The sequence below is a fragment of the Osmia lignaria genome, chromosome 7, assembly GCF_051020975.1.
Source record: "Osmia lignaria lignaria isolate PbOS001 chromosome 7, iyOsmLign1, whole genome shotgun sequence".
NCBI classification, from domain to species: domain Eukaryota; kingdom Metazoa; phylum Arthropoda; class Insecta; order Hymenoptera; family Megachilidae; genus Osmia; species Osmia lignaria.
In genome coordinates this window covers 7356657-7380664 of record NC_135038.1, presented here as the reverse complement: position 1 = coordinate 7380664, position 24008 = coordinate 7356657, and the positions used below count along the sequence as shown (strand labels likewise).

At 33.3% G+C, this 24008-nt stretch overlaps 1 protein-coding gene and 1 long non-coding RNA gene across 7 annotated transcripts in view; one reads left to right on the top strand and one right to left on the bottom strand.

The window, feature by feature from the left end:
* Positions 1-8072, top strand: part of LOC143305472 (uncharacterized) — a 217725-nt gene extending 209653 nt beyond the window's left edge. For all 4 annotated transcript variants that reach the window (XR_013062436.1, XR_013062437.1, XR_013062435.1 and 1 more), the window contains 2 exons: positions 6763-7680; positions 7768-8072. This is a non-coding gene — a long non-coding RNA (uncharacterized LOC143305472). The remainder of the gene's footprint in view (positions 1-6762; positions 7681-7767) is intronic.
* Positions 8073-19124: 11052 nt separating this feature from the next.
* On the bottom strand, positions 19125-23796 carry LOC117604444 (uncharacterized). Of its 3 annotated transcripts, XM_034324502.2 has the most exons (13): positions 23410-23796; positions 23008-23123; positions 22517-22749; positions 22262-22453; positions 21992-22183; positions 21595-21923; positions 21287-21528; positions 21038-21218; positions 20734-20971; positions 20523-20663; positions 20327-20446; positions 20110-20262; positions 19125-19826 (listed from the first exon to the last, which is right to left on the bottom strand). In XM_034324502.2, the coding sequence occupies exons 2-13, from the start codon at positions 23012-23014 to the stop codon at positions 19593-19595; spliced, it is 2262 nt and encodes a 753-aa protein (XP_034180393.1). In that variant the 5' UTR covers positions 23015-23123; positions 23410-23796; the 3' UTR covers positions 19125-19592. The 3 variants fall into 3 exon arrangements, with proteins under 3 accessions (XP_034180393.1, XP_034180394.1, XP_034180392.1); XM_034324503.2 differs by lacking the exon at positions 23008-23123 and having other exon boundaries at positions 23410-23794; XM_034324501.2 differs by lacking the exon at positions 23410-23796 and having other exon boundaries at positions 23008-23376.
* Positions 23797-24008: the final 212 nt, after the last annotated feature.

Genomic DNA, 24008 nt, shown 5'->3' with positions numbered 1-24008 from the left:
TATGCAAATGTTTCGAGAGGTTTTTGAATCATCTAATTGGCACCCTATTGTACAGCAAGTTTCTTTCACTCAACGAGTTTGCATCGGTGACAAAGAAAATTCGTTTTCAAGTTTTGACACTTCTTTAACTGCAATTTTTCTTTTTCTCCTTAAGTATCATTGAGACAAGTTTTGTTGTCTATATTAAGTGCAAGTAATTATCTTTTATAAAAGGGAAATTTATCGTTCGTGTTCGTATTAATTTCTGTAAAGAAGAAGAAACGAGCAATTAGCTGAAGTCATATTTTAAAGTGGTACCTTCTCGCTTAGCATATAAATTGAATGTAAAATTTAGTTTAATAGGACACTCTTTACGTTGGAATTATCTGAAGTTCTTTCATTCGTTTCGAATATAGAATGACATGAAAAAGCTTTTCACATTTAATGAAATAAAATTCATAATCTATACAAATGATAAAATAAATGCAAGAGTTCTGCACAATAGATAGGAGTTATTTCAAGCTGTAATTGATAATATGAGTAATTATTAAATCTGAAATTTCAATGATTAATATTTCATTATTTCAGTCAGTATTTTATCATTACACATTTCTAAAAATTTCTATATTTCTTATCGTAATCGAAATTCAAAAAAATCGAAAATTTCGAAACTTTCACGAAACAAAATAAAATAAATAATTTTCCTCATTTTCGGGAACAATGTCTCGGTTTCATGAAAACGTTCCAAAACAAAGCGGCATAAAAGTTGAAGTCTTTCCATGGAAGCTCGACAGTGTAGGAAGCTAAAAATAAAGAAGTAAAGTCGAAATGGTAGAGAAGAAGATTCGCCGTGGCGCCATCGAAGGGGGCTAAAATGGTACTTGGGTGGTCTGGGTAAATGTGTTAGGAGCGTTGGAAAAGGAAATTAAATAGATAACATTTGCCACCGTAAGGAGGCGGGATCTAATCGCGTGCGGCCGCGTGAGACAATTTCATCCGCTTTTAAGGGGCGACGATATATTTGAAGTTTACTCGTTGACGCCATCCAGAGGCCGAAAAGCATCCTTGCAAAAGCACCGCCTAGATCCTGCTTGATATCTTGTCCCACCTTTCGCGTGTTTGCATTGTCTTGAACAAAGATATGTGGAAAATGTTTCATTCTACTATCGTCTGCGAATACAACACTTTGTTCCTTTCATTATAAGTAGAAATATATACGCTTTTAATATAGAAAATGATGATGTGTAGCAAAAAAAAAAAATGAAGACCTTAAAATATTTATGATTTTATTTTAGAATTTTGTACCTTGCTATACACCGATGGATGCGTATTTTAATTCTCTATAATAAAGTATTAAGCTACCTGTGTCAAAATTTCGTTAGTTCAAAAGTTATCTTAGGGAGAGACAAGGAGAGATCGGAGGTCTCTCCCTGAGATATCTTTAGAACCGATGAATTTTCGATGCAAATGCCTTAATACTTTATTATAGAGAATTAAAATACGCTTCGATCGATGTATAACAAAGTACAAAATTCTATTTTTGAAAATTATATTGGAATTGTATGCTTTTCTAAATGGTCCTAATATTTACAAAATAATAAAAGACATCGATAGGGCATTTTATTTTCACGGCATACAATAATGGATTTTTTCGAGAATGTTTTTTTTGTAACTAAAACTTCCTTCGGGTCGTTTCCGTGACTTTCTATATCTTCCCTCTTTCGCAGTCGTTCTTTGGAACCCTACGAAGCGTGGAGACGGAAACAGGAGGCTCGACACGTCGCAGAAAGGACGCGTATCTTTAGAGATTCGTACGGATGCCGTGACACACGTGTGATAAATAATTCTGTTTATTGAGTTCTCATTTTTCCTTAGTCAAGATTTCTTGCTACCTCCCCATAAATCTTGCGCTTTCAATTCTTGCTGTTTGCCAAGAGGAAATCTTCTCTTCGCGTCTCTTGCCATTTGAAAAGTTTCGATCGCCGATCACAAGTATGATAAATCTTTTATTTTTTGATTAAATGTTAAGAGTAATTAAGGTCATTCAGTTTTTGTTACTAAGCAAATTAATTATTGGTCTTTCAGTTTCTCTTTAAAATAGATGTGGAACTTTGACCTATAGTAGTTCAAAATTGATTCCATTTTATAATTAAAGAATGAAAATTAAAGATTTCTAAAATAATTCACGTAACCTGAACGGGTTATAAAAATGTAGTATTCTGGCAACTTTACTTGATTTAAAATAACCTATCTTCTCCCTTCATCTTTTTATAAACTTATTCTCTTACTAGCCATTGAATTTTTATTTTTAGGATATTTAAAATAATTATTATAAAGTTTATCTTATAATTAATAAAATTAAAAATTAATCGTTTTTTTTCATAGAAATGCAATAAAGTTGGATATCAGTGAATTAATCAATAGCTGATAATTTTTCTTATTAATAATTCAAAAGCATCGAGTTATCCTTAGAGGCATCCACGGAGAATCCCGCGTTCCAATTACGAGACAAAAGGGTTTTCATTCTATATCTCCTTTGTAAGAAGGACGAAAAATTCCCAAGTTCGGTGAACGGGAGTTTTACGATCGTCGTTCTCTGTCAAGATGAAGGCAGAAAATTTGACAGTGGCGCAATGTCATCGCGAAGCTTTTCGATGTAACAGCATCGTCGCATCTAAGCTTGCCCTCTTGCAATCCTCGTATAAGCTTTACGATCGGTACGTGTTCTTTCAAAATGCGTTTCTTTACCTTAACTGTCACGACCCTTCGCCAGTGAAAGAACTGTTACCGTGAAACAGAGAACAGAGATGGTGCAGACAGCGGAACGAAATCACTACTTTAAGTCGAAGCCTGAGTAATGCAAGGTATAAAACTAAAACAGACTTTATTTCATTGTAACCGCTAACTGAAAAGAGACATTGATTCCTGCAGAAATATCGTTAGAAATTTTTTATTAAATTATTGTAATATCAAAGAATAATTATTTTCAACATTTCATAGGTAATCTGGGTGATCGATGACAGCAGAGAAATATCATTATTATTTTTATTAAAAAGAAAATTTTGATTAATTTATATAATAGTTATTTATTTATTTAATTTAATTATCTGTTAGGTAGATTGAAAAATGATTGGGTCTTTAATATTCGTCTATCATCAAAAATTGTAAACTAATTTTTGTTTAAATTTAGTTTTATTAGTTGGATCTATTCTACTGTATTTTTATCTCGTTTTCGTTCATCATTCTGGTACAAAAATTTCCTTCGGACCCTTCGTTCGGTGGAAACCTCGAGGTAGAGCTGATTTCTTTAAATCTGTAATTGAAATTTTCACATTTGAGAGGTCTGAATGGCGAGTGGGTCTGACGATTCTTTTCGTTGAATATGAAGAAATAAATTGAAGGAATAAGACGAAAGAAAGGCGTGTAAAATACGAGCAGTATTTGGAATCCTTTGTGGAATCGTCACTTGGCCTGCTCTTCGTTCCTGGTTTCTCTGGGCTTGATCGTTATTCAGAGTTCACACAGGAGTGTATCCGACTTTTCTGCATACACTTACCTATCCTAGACGTGGTAGAGTCACGGACTTGAAATCCGAGAGAAGAGAAATAGGGTAAAGATGTTAGGAATGGAGCAACCATACCATCTTCCTTTTCTTTTCTTTTGTATTTTTCAGAAAATCTGGGTATTCTTCGACTTTGAATATTTTTACATCATTACTTGACTACTTGTTATTTATTAATTAATTCTTGTAATTCGCACAGTGGTCATTGGTGAATTCTTAGCTTTGTTAACAGTGTCTGTTTAATATTTTACATTTTGAAAAATTTTGAAGAAAATCTTAGAATACTAGAATTTTAGGATCTTAGAATCCAAGAATCTTAGACTCTTCAAATTAAAAAAATTTAGAATCTTAGACTCTTGTAATTAAAAAATTATAGAATTTTAGGACTTTAGAATCTCAGAAATTTAGAATAGTAAAGTAGAATTTTAGGGCTTTAAAATCTCAAAAATTTGGAATAGTAAGGGGATCAATTCTCATTTTTTGAAAAATGAAAATTTTTTTCTAAACTTTCTTCTGAATTTTAAAATCAGTCCTATAGTTTCCACGGTGGTATAAACAATTCATAAACGAATCAAAAATACCCATCCCGTAACCGAGCACCTGAATAACATTTACGATCCACCCTACACGTCTTTGCACCCTCGCGAATTACTCGTACAAGCATCCAACAGAGACATGCATGATGTCTACGGCTTGCCGACACAGGATACGTCTTATTCGTTCCGAGAAAGCCCCAACGGAGTTTCTCAAGGTAAATGAGGGTGCGATGCTGTCTTCGTGTACTTCTCTATCCACCCCCGTACAAGAGAGCGTTCACATCGAAACACACATAGAAGATCTGGTTCGTTTCTGACTGGTTTTTGCTCGCTTGGTGTCCCATCATACCACTCGTGAGGGCGGTGGCTTATCTCTACGAGCTCTCCTCTTCGTGAAGTCTACATTGGAGTGAGATATATCCACCTTCCTCACCCTACTTCACCGGTGTCGTTCGACGAAGCGATGACGTTTCCACTGTCTCTATCCTGAGCCAACGATCTATAGCGTAACTATGGCGAATTATCACGATCCACGAGCTCTAGCTCCCTTGTCGTTCGATGATTCACTGCCGTCTGATAACCAACGGATCCACTAGCCGTCCAGTGATTTCGGGATTAAGGTCATCCTTGGTGAAGATTCTTTGAAAATACTTCGGGGACGATTTTAGTGAATAAAACATGGTATATCTTCGTACGCAATGAGGACATGAATCTGAGCTGCCAAGTGTATCGTTAGGGGGGTAATTATTAAGGGTATGAGTACAGAATTTTTTAATTCAAATTAATTTAATTAATTAATTTAAATTCTATGGTGTATGAATTTATCAATATTTTTAATATTATTGGAATGAACCTGCGTCTTTATTGTTAATTACATTATTTTTAATTGTGCTGCTAAGCTAATCACTGGCTCTATAAATAGTCGGACGATTCTAACATTATGTTCAAAAATTAAGTTCGAATTGTTCGGACTATGTGTAGATATTTCTACTGTGTCGGTCTTATTACGGATACGATCACTGAATTTTTCAATTTACCACTGCCACGACTATATGTATGTTTCATAAGATCTGTCGATTATAATGCAAACTTAATTAACAATATTGGTTTTATGACTAAAACATCGTTGCAAGTGTCGCCCTCGATTCAACTAAATTTCATTACTTACATAGACTGTTGACACGAATCGAAGAAATATAAATATGATTGCAAATTTGTCGCTCCGTAGTCGAGATTCTCAGATCGACGATGGCTCTACCTTTGAATATTAAAGTCGACCGTCCTGATATTTCGAGAAGCGCTCGATTTCGTCAACAACGAGCCAAGCTGTCGGTGAATCGATTTGTCATTCAATTAATTTACTTGGCTCAGAGTATTTTGAAATGGTAATTCGACAGTTTTAGTCCTGTCCAAACACTTTCACAATTGTTTAATTATTTTTATTTTCTATTTACAAATTGAATAATTGTGTAAATCCAATGTTCTGAGGCTCCATAGAAATATTTAGAAACTTACAAATAGTTAAAAAAAAAATTAAAAAAGGTGGTATGCCCCGGTTCGTATGTTAAAGGATTACGTGGTTCTTGTGTCTATTTTTCAAGAAGGAAAAAAAGCTCGACCACAGGCTTAATGACACGCCTCGTGCTCGTACGTATTGTATATGTATAGTCCTCGTATCAACAGGTTTTGTGATCGATAGCAAGCTTTTAATAATTCCTGTCCTTCTCATCCTATACCGTCAAGCGAAACCGTGAAGGGATGAATAAACCGCAGTCACAGCGAACAAACAACTTCAACTCTTCGCGGTCTTATCTTCGACGTTGTATTTTAAACTGAACAGAATGCAGCTATCCTCTAGCCTTCTTCTCTTACAATAAAATCATTTTACAGAAATGATGGAAATAATTTTCACGGTTGCATGAATTTAAAATACTATTGATTGCCAATAAATATTGCAATATTTTTAACATTAATTGTTCGTTACAACGAAGAATAGGTAATTTTCTATTAAAAATATTATACATTTTATGCAACCAGAAGATGTATTATTTTCATTGATACGAGTGACCATTGACGTCGAAGAAAAGTGAGGGTTCACCGACGGAAACAGAACAATAAATTCACTCTTTCCTTCTGATAGAGTATGGGATAAAGACACGTGGCTTATCGTATAAGTACCGATAACTAAAAATATATGTATATATATTTTTCTTTCTTTTTTTTTTCTTTAAGATAGATAACGAGGAAAGAGCTAGGTGTGGTCCGACCTCTCGAAATGGAACGACCATGTTACCGACGTTATCAAACGGTGGTGATTGATGGAGCTTTGGCTTTTATAATAATTACTCGATTATCCTCCTATTAGGCCGTAATTGTTTACCGCAATTTGGAGGGCTAAATATAAAGCGAGGACCATAATCGGCTCATGTTTCGAGATCGAGACCACCCAACCCTCTTCTCTCGATTAAGAATGATTGCTATCCACGATGAGGAATCTTCTAACACGCGATGAATTAGCGATTGTTACAAATATTGGCCGAAAATTGAATCGATTTCCGTTCAGTAGGGCAGTTATTATTCATTTTCTGGGATATTATACGTTTAAAGAGGAAGATGTATTTCTTTCAATTCTATGATATTGTAGTATAAATATTTTTCTAACCAGATGCTTTTTATTTCTTTCAGGTTTTCCATTGTTTCGAGAGGATGAGGATGAAATGGACAGTGTTGAATTTTTTACGTCTTCCATCTTACAAAATTTAGCTTACCCGTTTCATTAATTAATTTTTATTGTTGGACCAACCCGTTCGTTACACTGCTGTCCATAAATCTCTGAAACAGAATACTCTTTTTAAAATTGGACCAAATGACTCGAGATTTTTTGAGAAGCTATAAAAATTAATTTACTACACAACGTGCTTTTGTCGTTTTAATAAAATTACAATTTGTCTAGTCACGATTTTCGATAATTTCAATTGCTTTTAGAATCGTTGACCGATCTCAATAAAACTTTGATCTACAAAATGTATATTTCTAACTTTCATTACAAGTCCAAAAAAAACAATTATAAAAAGTGCCCTTCGGTATTTTTATCACGACCGAGACAAATTGTAATTTTATTAAAACGACAAAAGCGCGTCATCTAATATATTAATTTTTATACCTTCTGAAAAAATCTCAAGTCATTTGGTCCAATTTAAAAAAAAGGATTCTGTTTTCAGACCCAATACAGGTCTACCTTATAAATATACGAAGAATTAGAATTTTTTATTAAAAAAGTGAATCCGCAAATTTTATTACAGAAAATGTGGAACGTGAAAATTTTGCGCATTTAGAAAGGAACAACCTTCTATCCTAGTGAAATAATAAAACGTTACCCACTATCGCTTCGTATTTCGATTATATACGTGACGAACAGGGGTGGTAGCAGCAGGGTGTAAAGAGGGTGAGATCCGAGGGTGCCTCGGTAAAGATATTAGGTAACAGGTTCGAAGCAAGCACGGAAACCCCATCAGCTCGAGGCTCGTAAATTTTCGTGGAAGCTGCCGAAACTCGGATCCAGTAGGCCTACATAAGAATATACTGTTGTGGCTTCAATCCTAAGCAAGTACACCTCTTCTATCCGACTTCCGTTTCCGGCCGTGCGACCTTTCTCTCTTTGACATTGTTCCGTTTCTATTCGTTTCTCAGCTTGATCCACGTTGACTGACGAGCCTCGATCAGAGATCCCGGGCTTGCACACGGAAACAGGGACTTCCGGCAGAGGAGTACCGGAAATGTGACCATGTGACAAATCGGAGGCAACGGTGTGGTACGTACAAGTTCAATTGAAATAAGTATTTTACAGAAGGATCTTCTCATTTTTATATAAAAATTAATTTCAGTCGAAATTCAATGAGACCTTTTATTATGAAAATTGTGACCCATATTTATATTCATACAATTTCTTAAGTCCGAATTTAAACATCCCTGTGAATTTTATTTAATTCTTCTCATATTCCCATGAAATATAGTTAACAATTTTTTTATTTTGAAACAGTGAAATAAAAGTGAAAATAAGAATGAAATTATATTATTCTTAGTTGAGAAATGTTCAAAATTAAATAGTTTAAATGATAAATCCAAAATTGGATTATATATAAAATTCTCTGGTAATTATATTTAATTCCAGCCGTATTTCTATGGAGTATCGTTATCGATTTCCATTAATTCTCTAAAATTAAATTTAGATTTGCTAGAGAATTCATGAATTAGGTGAAATATGAAGATATTAGATCGCTAGACCAAAGTTTGTGAATTATTTTCGACCGGTACTAGTACATTTTTATTGGTTGTAATTAAAATTTAATGTAAATTTAATTAAACGATAAATTTGGAATCGCATTTATAGCATTACGTATTATAATAAGGTCGGTTCTTTTTGCGGGTAAAAGGTATAGCATTCGTGTTCAGTAATTACTAAAGGTAATTTAATCCATGATTTTTGAATGGAATTTCAATTTTATGGAATGCTACTCTTCATTAATTAGAACCTCATTGTCTGTTGAGTTGAATTTCATACAAGCTAAGTGTACTTTTTAATGAAAGTAATTTAACTGGTGGAAAGATATCACCATTGAAATTTGTGAAATTTTCACTTTAATTAATTGATCTGTTTATTAACCAAAGGAGATGAAAATATTTTGTTAAAACAGCTGTGTCGAAGGTTTCTCTTCCATTTTCGTGGCTTTCCTTAGAATTCTTCGAGCATAACACATTGTCACCCTCCATCTTTCACGCATCGTTTCCATCAATCAATTTCATCCGTTCAAGTTAATTAGCTTTCCTTTCGTATCGAATTTAATTGAAAAGTTTGTCACACGTAGACATTGAGACAAATTACACGTAGAAAATTCGAACCTACATACATCATTTTTCACTATTTTTCATTCTTTATACTTGTTCATTGTACTTTATTAATTGGACTGATTGGTCTTAATTGAAAAATTAAATTAATTTATTAAGCCTTAATCTTGTTCCTCATCGAGACTATATGACCAGAAAATAAGATTAGTATGTTTTTAAATATTCAGAGTATTTGAATCCTGTTTCCTTTTTTTATACAAACAAATTATTTCAAAATTTAAAAAAATTAAATTTTTCAAGTGTCATACAATGAAGAGAATCGTAAGGTTAATCCTCGTAGGATGAAACGGGGTCAATCGTGACCCACACGTTTGAAATCTATATAATGGTACTTCCAGTAAAATTAAACGTTCTAATTTTTCCATCTATTGAAAAATTAATATGTTAAAAAATATTGTAAGATTCCGGTAATAGAAGTAGAACAAAGTCTAAAATTAAATAAAAATTCAGAGGTTCCTACAATAAAATTCGGAATTTCAAATTGTAGTTAGGAAGAATTTATTTAAAATAGAATTTTAACGTTTGACATGTGATAATGAGGCCAGGATGCGAAGGACGAAGGATAAAGCTTCCATTCGTTCGTACTAGGTAATCCCATGCTACTAAATATGGTAGGAACGTAGAAAGAAGGCAATAGAGAAAAAGGAATCGAAAGGATAGAAACAAAGCTGGGTAGAACAAGGATTTAAGAAAATAAAAATGAAAATTCCATGGTTCTGTCGGAAGAACGCAATTTTATAGAATAAGAAAACTACAGCATTAATTAATTTCCAAATTTTTTGTTCTATTTTAAATAATTAAAAATTCTAATTAAAATGCTTTTGAAATCTGAAGTATTTTTAACAAATTTTGCAAATTCTTTTTTAAAATTCCTAATTATTATTCGTGATGTCAATAGCTAATAAAATTCTCTGAATCTCTTTGTCAAATATAACAAACAATAGAAGAATGGTTATTAAAAAATAATTTCGTTGAAAATACCATCCCTCATCTGCTGTTAGATTAATTTTGATATGTGAAAATTATTTCTTGAGGAAGCTTGATTTTAATGGACTACCCAGATCGGAAGTTTTCTTACAGCCCGCGGCTACGTTCAATAAGTCCTCTCCTTTTCGTAATTTTCCATCGATACGTCCTTGTGTACAGGGTATTTCATAAACCTTGAGATCTATTATAAAATTAAAAGATACTTCAGAATCTTTAATTCAAATTATCTGTTGATTGCCTTTATTCTTTTCAATTTTAAAAACTCAATTTAATATAATTATTAAATCATTCAAAATATACATTTTCATTAGGTGCAGTTACGAATAAAAATTATGTTGAAATTAAAAAACAATTAGACACTTGATATTTTTGATCAAGCTGGGGAACTGATATACCTTAGGCAGAAATTCTAATTAATAATCACAGAAGGACAATTGTATTGTTATGTAGTTTTTTAAATATTGATTTTTCCGTGATAATCCTGTGATTATATTGATTGAAACTTGTTTTGTCAATTTAAAAAGAATCTTTCTTTTAAATTCTTCATAAGTTGGAAATTTTTATTCCATGGTGGTATCACATTTTGTGAAACGTTCTGTACGTGAATACGCTCAGACACAAACTCAGGAACATAGACATTCAACAGCCTTTTAAGAATTTCTGTAGAAAAAGTTAGCGAACCCTCGCGGATACGTAGAAAAAGGTCTTTGCACCTTAGCCTTGCACTTTACAATACGGGAAAACTGCTATCTGAATAGTACAATGGAATTCTTCAAAGTCATCGTTATATTCAAAAGAACAATATAGAATTAAACAAAAAATAATGACATGATTTATAAGGTTATTATTTGCACTGTAAAGAAACCTCTCCTAAAAAATATTGTTTATTATCTTTATTAATTTGCAAAAATTTATTTAACCCTATGACATTTAATTCCATTTTTAATAAAATTCTGAAAATATTTTAAGGATTAAACCTTGAGAAACTTTCCTAGTTTTGAAATTTCCATTAGAGAATTTTTTTTACTTTTCAAACATCCAAAAAAGAGTTTCAATTTTTCTAATCCTATAAATGAGGATACTTCCTTAGTGGGCTATAATATATCAATCAACAACTAAATCAACAATAATTCTTGATGTAGCAGCTTGACACATCCCCTTTTCTAAAGTGCTACCGTTAAATTAACCCTCTTTACAATATCCGTCTCAAGGATCAACGAATCTCGTATTCAACGCCATTAGTTCCTCAACCACCTTGTCCCATCGTCGAAGCAACAGAGGATTACCTTGAGATCCCAAGAGGAGTCAGATTGTCCCCTTCGAAATTATTTTACACCAAGGCAAGACAAAGGTACTTGGAACACGGGACGAATCCAAAGTCGATATCGAGTTCTTCTTCTGTCCCTGAATAACATGCATTAGCCTTTCGCCAGATTAAGAGGAGCCCGAGGAGTTTGAGCAAGGCTCCGCCGTCCAGCCAGCTGCACCGTTCTACAGAAATAAAAAGAAAGGGAAAAAAAGGAAAAGCTAGCAAAGAATCGGACCCCTTGAAACGTCGAAGGTAGACGGACACTAAGAAAGGGACGAAGAATCGAAGCGAGGACGAACAACAGAGATTAGCATATTATTTACGGGCTGCATCCGAACAGATTCGAAGATAGTTTGTTCGGTGAACTTTAAATCTCTTTTCGAGCTTGATACTTGGCATCCATCTGGCATCATTAAATCGTTGAAGATTTGATAGGGAGAGCGTTAGAATATTTTAATTCTCGAAAATTTTAGCGTTTTAATGGTCGATACTTTAAATATTTTAGAAATCTAGTTTTCTAGTATTTCAGTATTTTAATATCTCAATGTTTTGATATTCTGATATTCCAGTGTTTTAATATTTTAATATTCTAATATTCTAATATTCTGGTATTTCTAATATTCTAATATTCTCATGTTCTAATACTCTACTATTCTAATATTTCGATATTTCAATATTCTAATATTTTAGCGTTCTAATATTCTAATATTCTCATGTTCTAATACTCTACTATTCTAATATTCCAGTATTCTAATATTTCGATATTTCAATATTCTAATATTCTAGTGTTCTAATATTCTAATATTCTAGTATTCTAATATCCCAGTGTTTCAGTATTCTAATATATCAGTGTTCTAATATTCTGATATTCTAATATTCCAATATTTCAATATTCTAATACTCTAATATTCTAATATCCTAATATGCCAGTATTCTAATATTTTGATATGTCAATATTCAAATATTCTAATGCTCAAAAATCCAAATATTCTAACACTCGAAAATTCAAAGTTTCTAAGTTTCACCCGAAATCAGCGACTTAAATGTCTGTCGCTTTGATCAACGATTCTCTGAACACGTCCCTAGCATCATCCCCTTCACGTCTGGCCGCTGTCTCTGGACAACGGGCACGTAGCCGGGAAATCCTTGCGCAGCCGATGGGAAAAAGAAAGTCGCGTATTCATTCCAAGTCTAATTTACCGTGTGGAAATCGCGGTGAATGCCATTAGCGCTTCCGTGGATCCTACGTATACCGAAGAACCTTTGTGCTACGTGCCGGCCAGGTGGAAAAGGGGAAAAGGAGCCTTTGGCTCAGAGCCCAGGGACACCTAGAATTAACGTGCTCCGCGTTCCTCTTAACGAGGTAAATAGGATTATATCATGAGTTGAGTTGTGTCGATCGATTGTCCTGACTAGCCCTTTTGTAATTTATTAATTGGCCGGTTAGGATTAACACGTGGTTGTTTCAATTAATCGTTGGTTGCACAGCTTATCGGGTGATTAATTGTAATACTTATGTTCCTTTTTGTCTTTTTCAGACAATATGCATTAGCGATAGAAGTGTAGATTACGGTACATTGGGCAATTAATATTCATTTCGATATTTTTTTTTTTTTTAATAAAAGGAATTATATACTATGTTTGCATATGTTACATTGAATTGAATTTTTATTCCATCAGTGATATAAATACAAAACTCCATCAGAAACATATGGGGTGCGTGTTGCTCGTTAAGAAATATAATAATCACCGATGGAAATATTAACTTCTAATTGACCATTATCACCGACGAAAGCCAGCATTATTATTTGATATTTCATGAAACAATAGCAACAAAAACTCGATTTGAATAATATTCAACAATGATTCTGTTAATAATAAAATGGCCAAACGAACAATAGAAGTACGTGTACATTGAATTGCATTGTACTGAAAAATGATGATTATTAAAACTGTTCCCATTCGAGGAGATCTGTAATGATTTCGATGGGTCTTATCGCGTTTCGGAGCACCTCTGGCAAACGAGCGGCCATCTGGAGAAGACACTAGTTCAACTTTCTTTCAATTGGAATCCGTGATTCTGCTCGGAGATAAAAAGGATAAATTACTTCCCTGGCGAGTGAAAAAATTCAATTAAAAATGGGGAAACTGCGGACGACAGATGGATTCAAAGGACTAAGCACACATCTGCAGAACCCCCCACGAAAGGGAGGTCGACATCGAAAGTTAAACGTTGTCATCCTCATCCTGGTCCTCGTCATCGATGCCGCCTGTGGGGGCTGGCTTTTCCCAGAGATTTGCAAGAAATTCCTATAAATTTCCTGCTGTCCATACGTCCTTGGCGAAATAGATCCTATCCTGAGAACGAACGTTCCCTATCATCTCTTCAACCTAAACGACCACCTTTGATTTTCATTTTCAAACTCGACAAGGATCATCTTCACTGATCTAAAAATTTATTAGATTAGCTGTGTGCAAAACTTCCTCTTCGCCTCGGTGCCTTGATAATTATTAAAATTTGAATGTTAAAAATTAAATAAATTGTAATGTATTAAAAATCAAACAGTTATTGAATATTTTATATTTTATTGAATAAATAAAATAAGAGGAGAATTTAAGTTAATTAAATAAATAACTGAGGAAAGAAATTAGGTGCATTTAATAAAGAACGGAAATTTTGTAAATTAAATAAATAACTCAAAAGGGAAATTGGGTAAATTAAATAATAACTCGGTTGCTTTTTTAAAATGATTTATTTACCAAATTATTTTATTTACAATTATTTTAATAATCTTTCGATCTTGTACCGGTTTGAATTAATTTATAAAAAATAGAGTCAGTTGCAGACCTAGCTGTACCTAGGGGTATCTGAAAGTATCTACCCCAAAATCATCACCCCTCGCGAAAAAAAGGCACGTTGTTCAGTCTTCTTGTATCTGTAGTCACTGCGTTCGCGAAAGGTAGTAGTTTGATGGTCGAGTACCACCTTATCGCGTGATTCATTATCGAGAATCCTTATGGAGAACCATTAATAATATCCAACAGACTCGATAACATGCTTTTGCACTAGGTACCGTGATAAAAAATGTACGTAAAGGAGCAATACACCCGAATAATGTCCACCAAGCTTTCCGTAGCTTGTTAGTGTTAACGCACAAAACCTGCCTGGTCTTTGTTTTGCGATAAGTAGGGTTGATAATGTGTTTTGAAAGGCCTATAGAAAGGGCTGTTGGTGATTCTTAATGTAGATCGAGGAAAATTTTATGCGAACGCTATTAGGTCGTTACATTTATATCGTTTCATTAATTAATTTATATAACTCGTTATTTAATTATGTCTTTTCGTTAAATTTAATAACTGAGGAAAATACTGGAATCCTTTATTAAATTTATGTATTAAATACCCTAATACTAATTGAAATATAATTTTTAGAATTTTCATTTATTAAAAATAATTATTTTGATAGTTTCAATTAATTCGTTTAAACCCTAATGAAACTTTAATAGGTTTTCTGTGACTATTGAACAGAGATGTATAAAATTCATTCTAGAAGCGATTATTTCGTAGCGAAGAATAAAAATCATCGAACGACAGTAACGTAGCTGTAATAACGTCGAAGATGAAAAGGCCGGAATGAAAGGGTGAGCAAGAACGTTAAGGGACGGATATGTGAATGCATTAAAAAAAATTGTGCGGGTGTAATTATATAACACGGGAGTTGAATTAACAGGGAAGTGCAGTGAATTTAATAGGGCTCGAATTTTGATGTAAAGAGATGAACGCAAAATGTAATTAACGTTAATATGCGAAAAGCTTTGTGCACCATATAGAACCAAACCAGAATTTCGCGATAATTCGAATGTCGAAAATGTGAATCGCGTTCACCCTGTATTTGTACGACACCAGTGTCGACAAAATTCGGTTTTCATGTATCGTTTAACAATCAGAGACATCACATCAAAAACCTGGTCGAGTAATCGTTAACTCTCGAGAATTCATTGCTGAAAACAGTTTTTCCAAAATTTTTTAACGTAACACGGTTTTAGCTAGAATTTTTGTTTATGAATACTCCTTCTGTGTATATATAGAGTTGTTTTGCAAGTTGAAATGTATACCACTCCCAGATAAATTGCACTTTTTAACTTCCTCTTTTAGCCTGAACGTGTTTAATTGTGTAAACATTTTATACATTCGATATTTCATTTCCAGCTGAAATAACGAAAACATCAAAATCTTCGTAGAAAAACTGGGCAAACAAATGTTCGTATTATAAACCTAATATTTATTTATCCTTTTATATTTATTAAATGCGCAGCGTGTGGATAAAATTCGTAGCTATAACCCCTGTAGAATGATGATTTCGGCTGAGTTTAATTAGGAAATTTCAATATTTTATCCCCGGCTTCAGTACTGGAAATATATGAATTTTCCTAGTGATGTGAATAAACAAATATTCGTATTATTTAACCTGCATGTGAACGAATTTCGTCGAAAATAGTCACTTCGAGATGACAATTTTTCATGAGTTTTATTAATACATTGATTGTCACGTAAATTACTACAAATTCAATTAATATAATTAAAGAATAAAAGATTAATAAAAAAATTAATGAAAAGTTTAATTTAAAAAATGAAACTGAGTAATTATAATTATAACAGGTCTGACTATAGTTGGATTTTTCTACTGTGGTAATTAACGTCAAAAAATACATGAAGTTTGGGAATTTTTTTCGTAACTAATTATTAAATGAAATGCTCTGGTCTTTTCAGTATAAATATACGTAACTTTTATCTTTTCATTCCAATTTTTGTAAAGTGAAAATGTTACAAAATGGCGGATTTATTCCGCGTTTCCGAAACCCCTTCTGTCGGATCATTTACTGACTCTTACTACTTAAAAATCATTTCTTTCTGAAAAATCAAATAATTGAGGTATCAAAAAGGTCGGGTGCTAAATTGTAAAATATTTTACACGGTATATTTTCACAAAATTTCAAATAGCATCTCGTTTTTACCAATTCGCGAAGTCTGTCTGCACGACACGACCCATATCCACCCTTTTAACTTCACCAGGTATTTGAAATTCGAAATATCGCTTTGACAGAATATTCTACATACAGAAAGCCTTTGAAAGATTAAAAGAGCATTCAATTTTTTAGAGTATATAAATAATATTTCTTGTTAAAGAATTTTGCTTTATTTAAATCTGCTAAACGAAAGAAAGGCTGAAAGAATGGCTGGGTGAAAAATGGTGCATAAATCTCTGGAAGAAGCCGTGCAAGTGTCACGAAAATCTCAGTACCAGAGTAACTTCAGCCACCGTGTGATACGTATCGAGCCGTAGACGATGAAAATTCCGACAACATACGAGGAACTTGTACTTCTGGCAAGTTCTCGATCCTGCGAGCACACTTCACCTGCGAGTAAATCAGAATGAGATCAAAGGATCGGTAGGATCTGATGGTATGGATAGGGTAGGCTCTACCTCGTATCTTGTCGTACGTTTCCTCGTTCCTACCTTTGTATATCTTTCCATGCACCAGGTCGATGAAAAACAAATCTCCCGGGGTTTCGTTCATTCTACCCCGCGATATTTGAAAAACACGATGCTCTTAAGTAATACCCGGCGTACATTTGCATACTCGGTGCACGTTGTGCGAAATAAATGAAAGAGAAAAAGAAATGAAGACGATGCGATGTCACGAAAATATAAAAGTAATGCTCTTCTCTGAAACCTAGATGAAAAAAGAAGAAATAAAATAAAAATATATTGCCTAATAATAAAACACCAGATTTAATAATCTTCGCATGAATTTACATTCGTATTCGCAAAATTATTAAATTTTTGTTTAATTTTCTTTTTCTATTTTTAAGGAAAAATATTCATTCGAAGATTCTTTAGTATCAAAGTCGTATTTATTACAATAACTTCACAATATACAAGAGCACTTTCGTATATAATACCGGGTTTGAAGTTTTGGACGAGATTCATTAAAGATTCCTTTTGAACACGCCGCTTAATCAGCGTGGAATGCCGCAATAATACATACATTTGCATTTGGTGCATGTAGACGGGGAAAAAGGGAGGGACTCGGAGAGAAAGATTGAAACGGGGAAAACACAGGAAGAAACCACGTACGGAAGCACAGAGGGGCACGTCTTTGTTGTGTGTGAAACAGAAATTTTGCGAAAAGATAAAGCGGCAGGAATGCAAAAGGGGGACGTTAGTATTCTACGATTAATGACCATGGTTTTGAGCAAAAGCTCTTCAACGTGACTAATTAACGAAATTTCATTGGGCAATTAACAGATTGCTTTTTCAGATAAACAAAAAATTGTACAGTGCATTCGTGGAAAATTTTTTATTTTATTTTTATAACGTTATGGTACTTGGAACAATTACGATAGTTATAGTTACTGGACCACCCAGTATGTTTCATGAAACATCGAAGTTACACTAAAATCACGGTTTGCTGACAACACAATTCAATTAGACTTGTCGATTAATTAATGTGAGAAACGTCGTGTACACGTGCGCTGTAGTACAAGACGAAGGGAAGGAATTTCCTAAGCTTCTTATACAAGTAAATTCTTCTTTTTCAGAGTTTACATTGTAAATTGTTCCAGATCTACAAACATTAATTTCAAAATTTACATAATTAATAATAATACAAATAAAAATTTCCATAATAATACCCCGTATTTCCATAATAATAAAAATAGATATCAGCAAAAATTGTAAGTTTAATGAGACAATTTTTATGAGATTCATTATTAAAACGAATAGGTAGATATAAAAATGATGGCGATTTAATGAGGTATTATTAAAATCTCTGTCTCTTTATGAAAAATTAAGCACTCTTGAATGGCATTGTGCTAGTTGGTTTTGAAAGACCGAACCGGATAAAGAGACATTAAGGTATGAATTCTCTATAAGGAGACGGACGGATTCAAATATTATTCACACTCAATTTAACTTATTGAGAGCCACGAGATGCTGCTTGATGGCTCACTCTACAATAGCATAACAATTAATCGTTGAATGGACTATCTCAGTGTTCCATAATTTCCTATCATTTATCAAAATCATCCCTCTAAACGCTTCTGCAAAACACGTGCACCTTATTATTGATTCGAACTACTTGGATTAATTGCGATGATTCTTTTAATTTTATTAAACCTTTTAATCCCATAGAACAATTTTGATCGAATCATATATGAAATATTTTTCAATATCTAAAAAACTATCTACTTTTATTTATTCATTAATATTTAATTTATTGCGATGGAGGGAAATGAAGATAAGAACATTTAAGAACGTTATATTTATTTGTACCCGTTTGTATTAATATTTATAAAGAATATTACACGTAATAATACAAAGAAATTAAATATTCAACGACAGCCTGTGTGATGTTATCAGAAACGTGCGGCTTTACAAATAACGCAATTACATGTTTGTATTAATCGGGATCCTCTAAAGCGTAGTTAAATTAAATTTAAATAATTATTAGAAGAGCGGTAATTACAAAATAAATACATTTTATTGTTATTTTGCTCAAGATTTTCAGAATTTCTTTGTTACATGATGTAAGCTGTAATTAATACGTTAAATGCGTAAAAAAATTAACACGCAACATTTGTTACGACTCGGTCTAACAGTGAAAATCGCTGTCAACAGATATAAATGAAAGAATCGAGTCCGTATTCAATTGATTCGTTTTCAAACGAACGATCAATTTTTGTATTAATGCATACGGGACTTTATAAAGTATCGAAAAGTTAAGAAATAAAAGTATAAACGCGACTTGTAAATTACAGTTAAAATTACACTATTGACTGGCTGTACGATAAATAAATCTAAACCGTCTAATTCGACGTTATCATCTTCAATATCTTCCTTGTGCTCTTCTGAAGGAAGAAATTTCTTCCAAACATTTTTTCCAAAAAAAAAAGAAAAAAAGAAAAAGCATGTTTAAGACTCTTAGCTTAGACGCGATACTTTGTAATTAAAAGTTAAGTTTCGTGCCTTCTGTATCAATTAAACGCAACCGCAATGTATTATTTAATCAGACTAATGCGTGGTTAACTTTTAAAAATTACAGAATGTATTTAAACCTAAATCTATCGCATAATGTTGCAATTAAGTTTCGAATTTTCATCACTCATATCTTATATGTATAAGGTATATTTGTTTGCCACTTATTTATGTATATCGGATACGCGCTTATTAATGTCAACTTTACATTATTAGTAGAAATTTATTAAGCGATCCTCTGAAAGCTATAGTACATACCAATAATGATAGCAAATTTCATGTGTTTGGTACTAAGCTTAACCAACTTCGACCTTCACCGCCCACTGATGTTGGAAACCGAATTTGAACTAACCGAACCGCGTTCTTATCGTCTACTACTTCTTTGTACTCTGAGCTAGCTGGTACAACTATTGTTTCACCGTCCTCAGTTTCATTATAAGTGTACACTTCTTCCACGTGTTCCGTCTCCTCGACTTTACACTCCATCTCCTCGGGTTCAGTAAAGGTCATCTGAATATTATACAAATTCAACAGTTAATTATTAATGTGGAAGGCGAAAATTGAAATCGGAGTTGAAATGGAGTTGAAATCGAGTGATAGAAAAATAGGCAAGGCGCTAGCTTTAATTTAGATATAGTTTAGTCATAAGGCAAGTAGTATAAAATTAGGTTAAATTAGAAGTAAATTTAAGATTACAAACATAATTTGCACGTCACTAAAATCTCCACCGCATCTCCACTTACCCTCCTGATGTCACATTAATGCATTATTAATAGTAATTAAGACTACGTACCTCTCCATCAACGAGATGACTCACTTCTTCGTCTACGGTTTCTTCCGCTGGGATATTTAATACATCTTCTTCGTTATATATCTGGTCTTCATTTTGTTCTTGTATAATTACATGATCTTTTAATTCAGTTACGTACAATTCAGTTTCCTCCAACTAAATAAAAATATGAATATATTGGTTTCTTATAATACACACGAGAAGAAATACTCTTAATTACCTGATCGTTTTCTGCTTCGTCCATTAGAAGTTCCACGTTACCGTCAGGAAGCGCCATGACTTGATCTTCTTCTGTAGTAAGCCGGGGTTGATTAACTACAATAGTATCATTCAAATGACCCTGGAACACATACAATGAATTAAGTATCACTGATTGAATATAATATTCATTATCTTAGAGGAAGATATTAACTCACTTGAGTTTGCATGTGAGCGTATAACAATGGTTTTCTCATGAAACCCATACCGCATACTAAACATTCATATGGTTTTTTATCGCTGTGTATGAATCGATGCGCATTCCGATTGTCTCTGCTATTAAATGCTTTACCACAAACCTACAATTTTATAACACTATAAGTGAAGAAAACTGAAGAATGACAGTTTTATGCAGTTCAATCATTTTACCTCACACAAATACGGTTTCTCTCCGGTATGTATGCGCATATGCTTTTTGAAATGTTCGGGATAAACGAACGTCGCTGAACATTCATCGCATTTATATGGCCTTTCGCCAGTATGAGCTGCTTTTATATGATAATCCAACAGCCTTCGTCGTTTAAATCCTTTCCCGCAATCGTCACATTTATACCGTTTATCATTGTAATGCGTTGCGCGTTTATGCGATTGTAAGTTTGATCTTTGACTAAATTAAAAAAATTAAATTTATTATTCTTATATTTTATAATAAATAGATACAAGATAAACATACCTAAATGTGGCTCCACAAAATTCACACTGATATGGTTTCTCTCCAGTGTGCGTCCTCTCATGATCTCTTATTTCAGCTTTGCGTGCAAAAGCTTTACCGCATACCCTACATATGTACGGTTTGTAGCCTGTATGCACTATATTGTGAACTTCCAGATTGTGCGGTGAACCAAATGCTTTTCCTGTAAATTTAATCCTTTAAATAAAACTTCGCAATATACATAAAAATTTGTCAATTGATAAATCGTACCGCACTGATGACAAACATATTCCTTCACGCCATTATGAGTTCTTTCGTGTTGATTAAGATTTTGTTGACTCAAGAATGTTTTATTACACTGGGAACACTCGTATGGACGAGGTCGTACTTCGTGTGTTTTTACATGTGCTTTATATGTATATTTTGAAGCAAAATCTTTTCCACAGTTCTCGCACGCGTACGGGCGAACACCTGTATGGGTATTGATATGTTCCTCCAATAAATTCCTGGAACTGTAAAAAAGATGAATCGTACAATACGGTATTATTAAATAATTTATACAATTGTCTTATACACACCTATATCGTTTACCGCACGTTTCACATGGCCATGATTTCACTTGGGGATAATGTATCCGTTTATGAATTCTGAACAACCGCAAATTACTAAATATTCTGTTACATATCTCACACTGAAAATCTCCCTCCTCCCTTGCAACGTGATCATCAAGGTGAACAGATAGTTCGTTTCTTTTTTTAAAATCATCCCCGCATATGTCGCAAATGTATAAACGGGTTTCGTGTACACTTTTCATGTGTGCGATAATTGATTTTGCGTCTCCTACAGCTTTATCATCTTCGTTTGTACATAATAAACAGGTATATATTGAACCATCCCTGGTCACCAGCTAAACGCAAATGAATAATTAAAAATATTTGCAATCACCATTTATAGATTTAATTAAAAGTTACTTACCTGTTCTTGAGGAATTTCAACTTTTGTTGAAACTTTTGACCTCTTTATCCTCTTTCTTTCTTCATTATTACTTGTTTCAGCTACTTGTTCAACTTTAAGAATAATTTCAGCTGGTTCACAGGTAGGATCTTCTTCTTCTTCTTCTTCTAATCTTTCTATTTCACCCTCAGACTCCTGCATTTCTTCTTCATCCTTTAAATATACATTTTAATATTGTAGTAATGTAAAAAGTATTTTAGATTATTTGTTCAATTAGATTTTGTTAATTACCCTTTGTGCATATTTCATTTCTACATCTGTGCCCTGACTTTCTGTATTTTCTGTATTTTCTATATTTTCTATATAATCATGATCATTGTACTCTTCTTCATTTTGAATATCAGATATCTTTTTCATAGTCTTCTTATAATTATTAAAAAGTTCTACTTTTACCTCTGTCAATCGGTTTTCAAGTTCATCAACCTATAGACCCTTTAATTAGTTTCGTGTAATTATTGGTAATATAACAATTGATATTTCATTTACCTCATTGAATAATTTATAACATTTTTTACATATAACAAGAGAATGAACATTCTCCTCATTTAAATCTGTCTCCAAAACAGTACATATTGTATCTATAAGTGGTTTCTCTGATGACGTTACAGAGTTTTCATTAAAAATACGTATACTATTCCTAGTAGATACACCGACTTTACTATTGCATATTAAGCAATGAATAATATCTTTCTCTGAATCAGCCGTCATCTTTTTGGCAACTGGAAAAATAGTACAGGTATTAAAATATTTATCTAAGTCTTTCATATAATAAATAATGAATCCAGTACATAGAAAGTATACTGAAACAGTTCTGATACTGAATTCCAGAATTACACTGATGATTTTCTTTAAATTAACATCTAAAATGTGAATCAATTTATGTGTAAATGATAACACTAAAAAGTCGAAAGAACATGTTAAACAGAGCATGAAATAAATTGCATTCTTAAGCTATATAAAACGAATAATATCAATACTTTGCATGTTGAGGAAAACTTTTTGATTTTCATGGCTAAGTTACGCGAACAGGGCTAGGATCTGTTCAAATCATATTTTCATAATGGTCTTCTTATGTAACAGCACACGATGTGCACTGAAAACAAGAAAACATCCATCGACATTGTATCTCGTCGAACAATAACGTATCCGACGATTCATTATAGAAACGAAAGAACAATAAATAACGTGGCTAAACGTCCGACGGGACCGTTTGTTCTAACGTGCAACGAAGCAGTTCGTTATTTGACCACATCGATAAGTAACCGCTAAAATCCAATAACCCTAACAATAACTTGCCAGAAACGGTAAACAAAATATTTGCCTGCGTTCCTCGTCAAAATGAAGCCTTATAATAAACGTAAAAAGTTGCCAGCACTGACTTGAAATTTTCGTTTCTCTGTTCGAACGATTGGTAGCGAGCGAAACGGCAGACGGGTCCGGATGCCAACGCCATTTAGGTCTTCATGACAGGTAGGGATGTTGATTGCGACGAAACTACAACGAAAAATATCCGCCAAAACGGTTGCCACTTTTTCGAACGTGCAACGACAATTTTATGTCACCTTCGTGTTAGGTGGAGACACGCTATTGCGTATGCACGCGACGAATGCCCTCTATCGGATTTTTTCTACGGAGCCATATTTTACAGAATTTCATTCTTCCATATCAAATAAACTTCAAAATATCTTAAGACCAAAGTTATTATTAATGTAAGGGTTTATAGAAGTTATTGTATACACACACTTAAGTCATAAAGGTTGTTTAATCATTTATTAAAAGAAAATGTTTACAGAACATTATTTTTCATTCTTTTATTGTTTAGTACAACTGGCATTCCGCCAACAGGGGGACACTAGCGCCATCTGTTAATAGACAGCGGAAACGACTCGCCAGTTTACCGACCGATTTCCCAAGACTATGGGCAAAACTTCGGAGGCCTACGGGGTCCCTGACACCCCGGATGCCATCATGTCGGTAT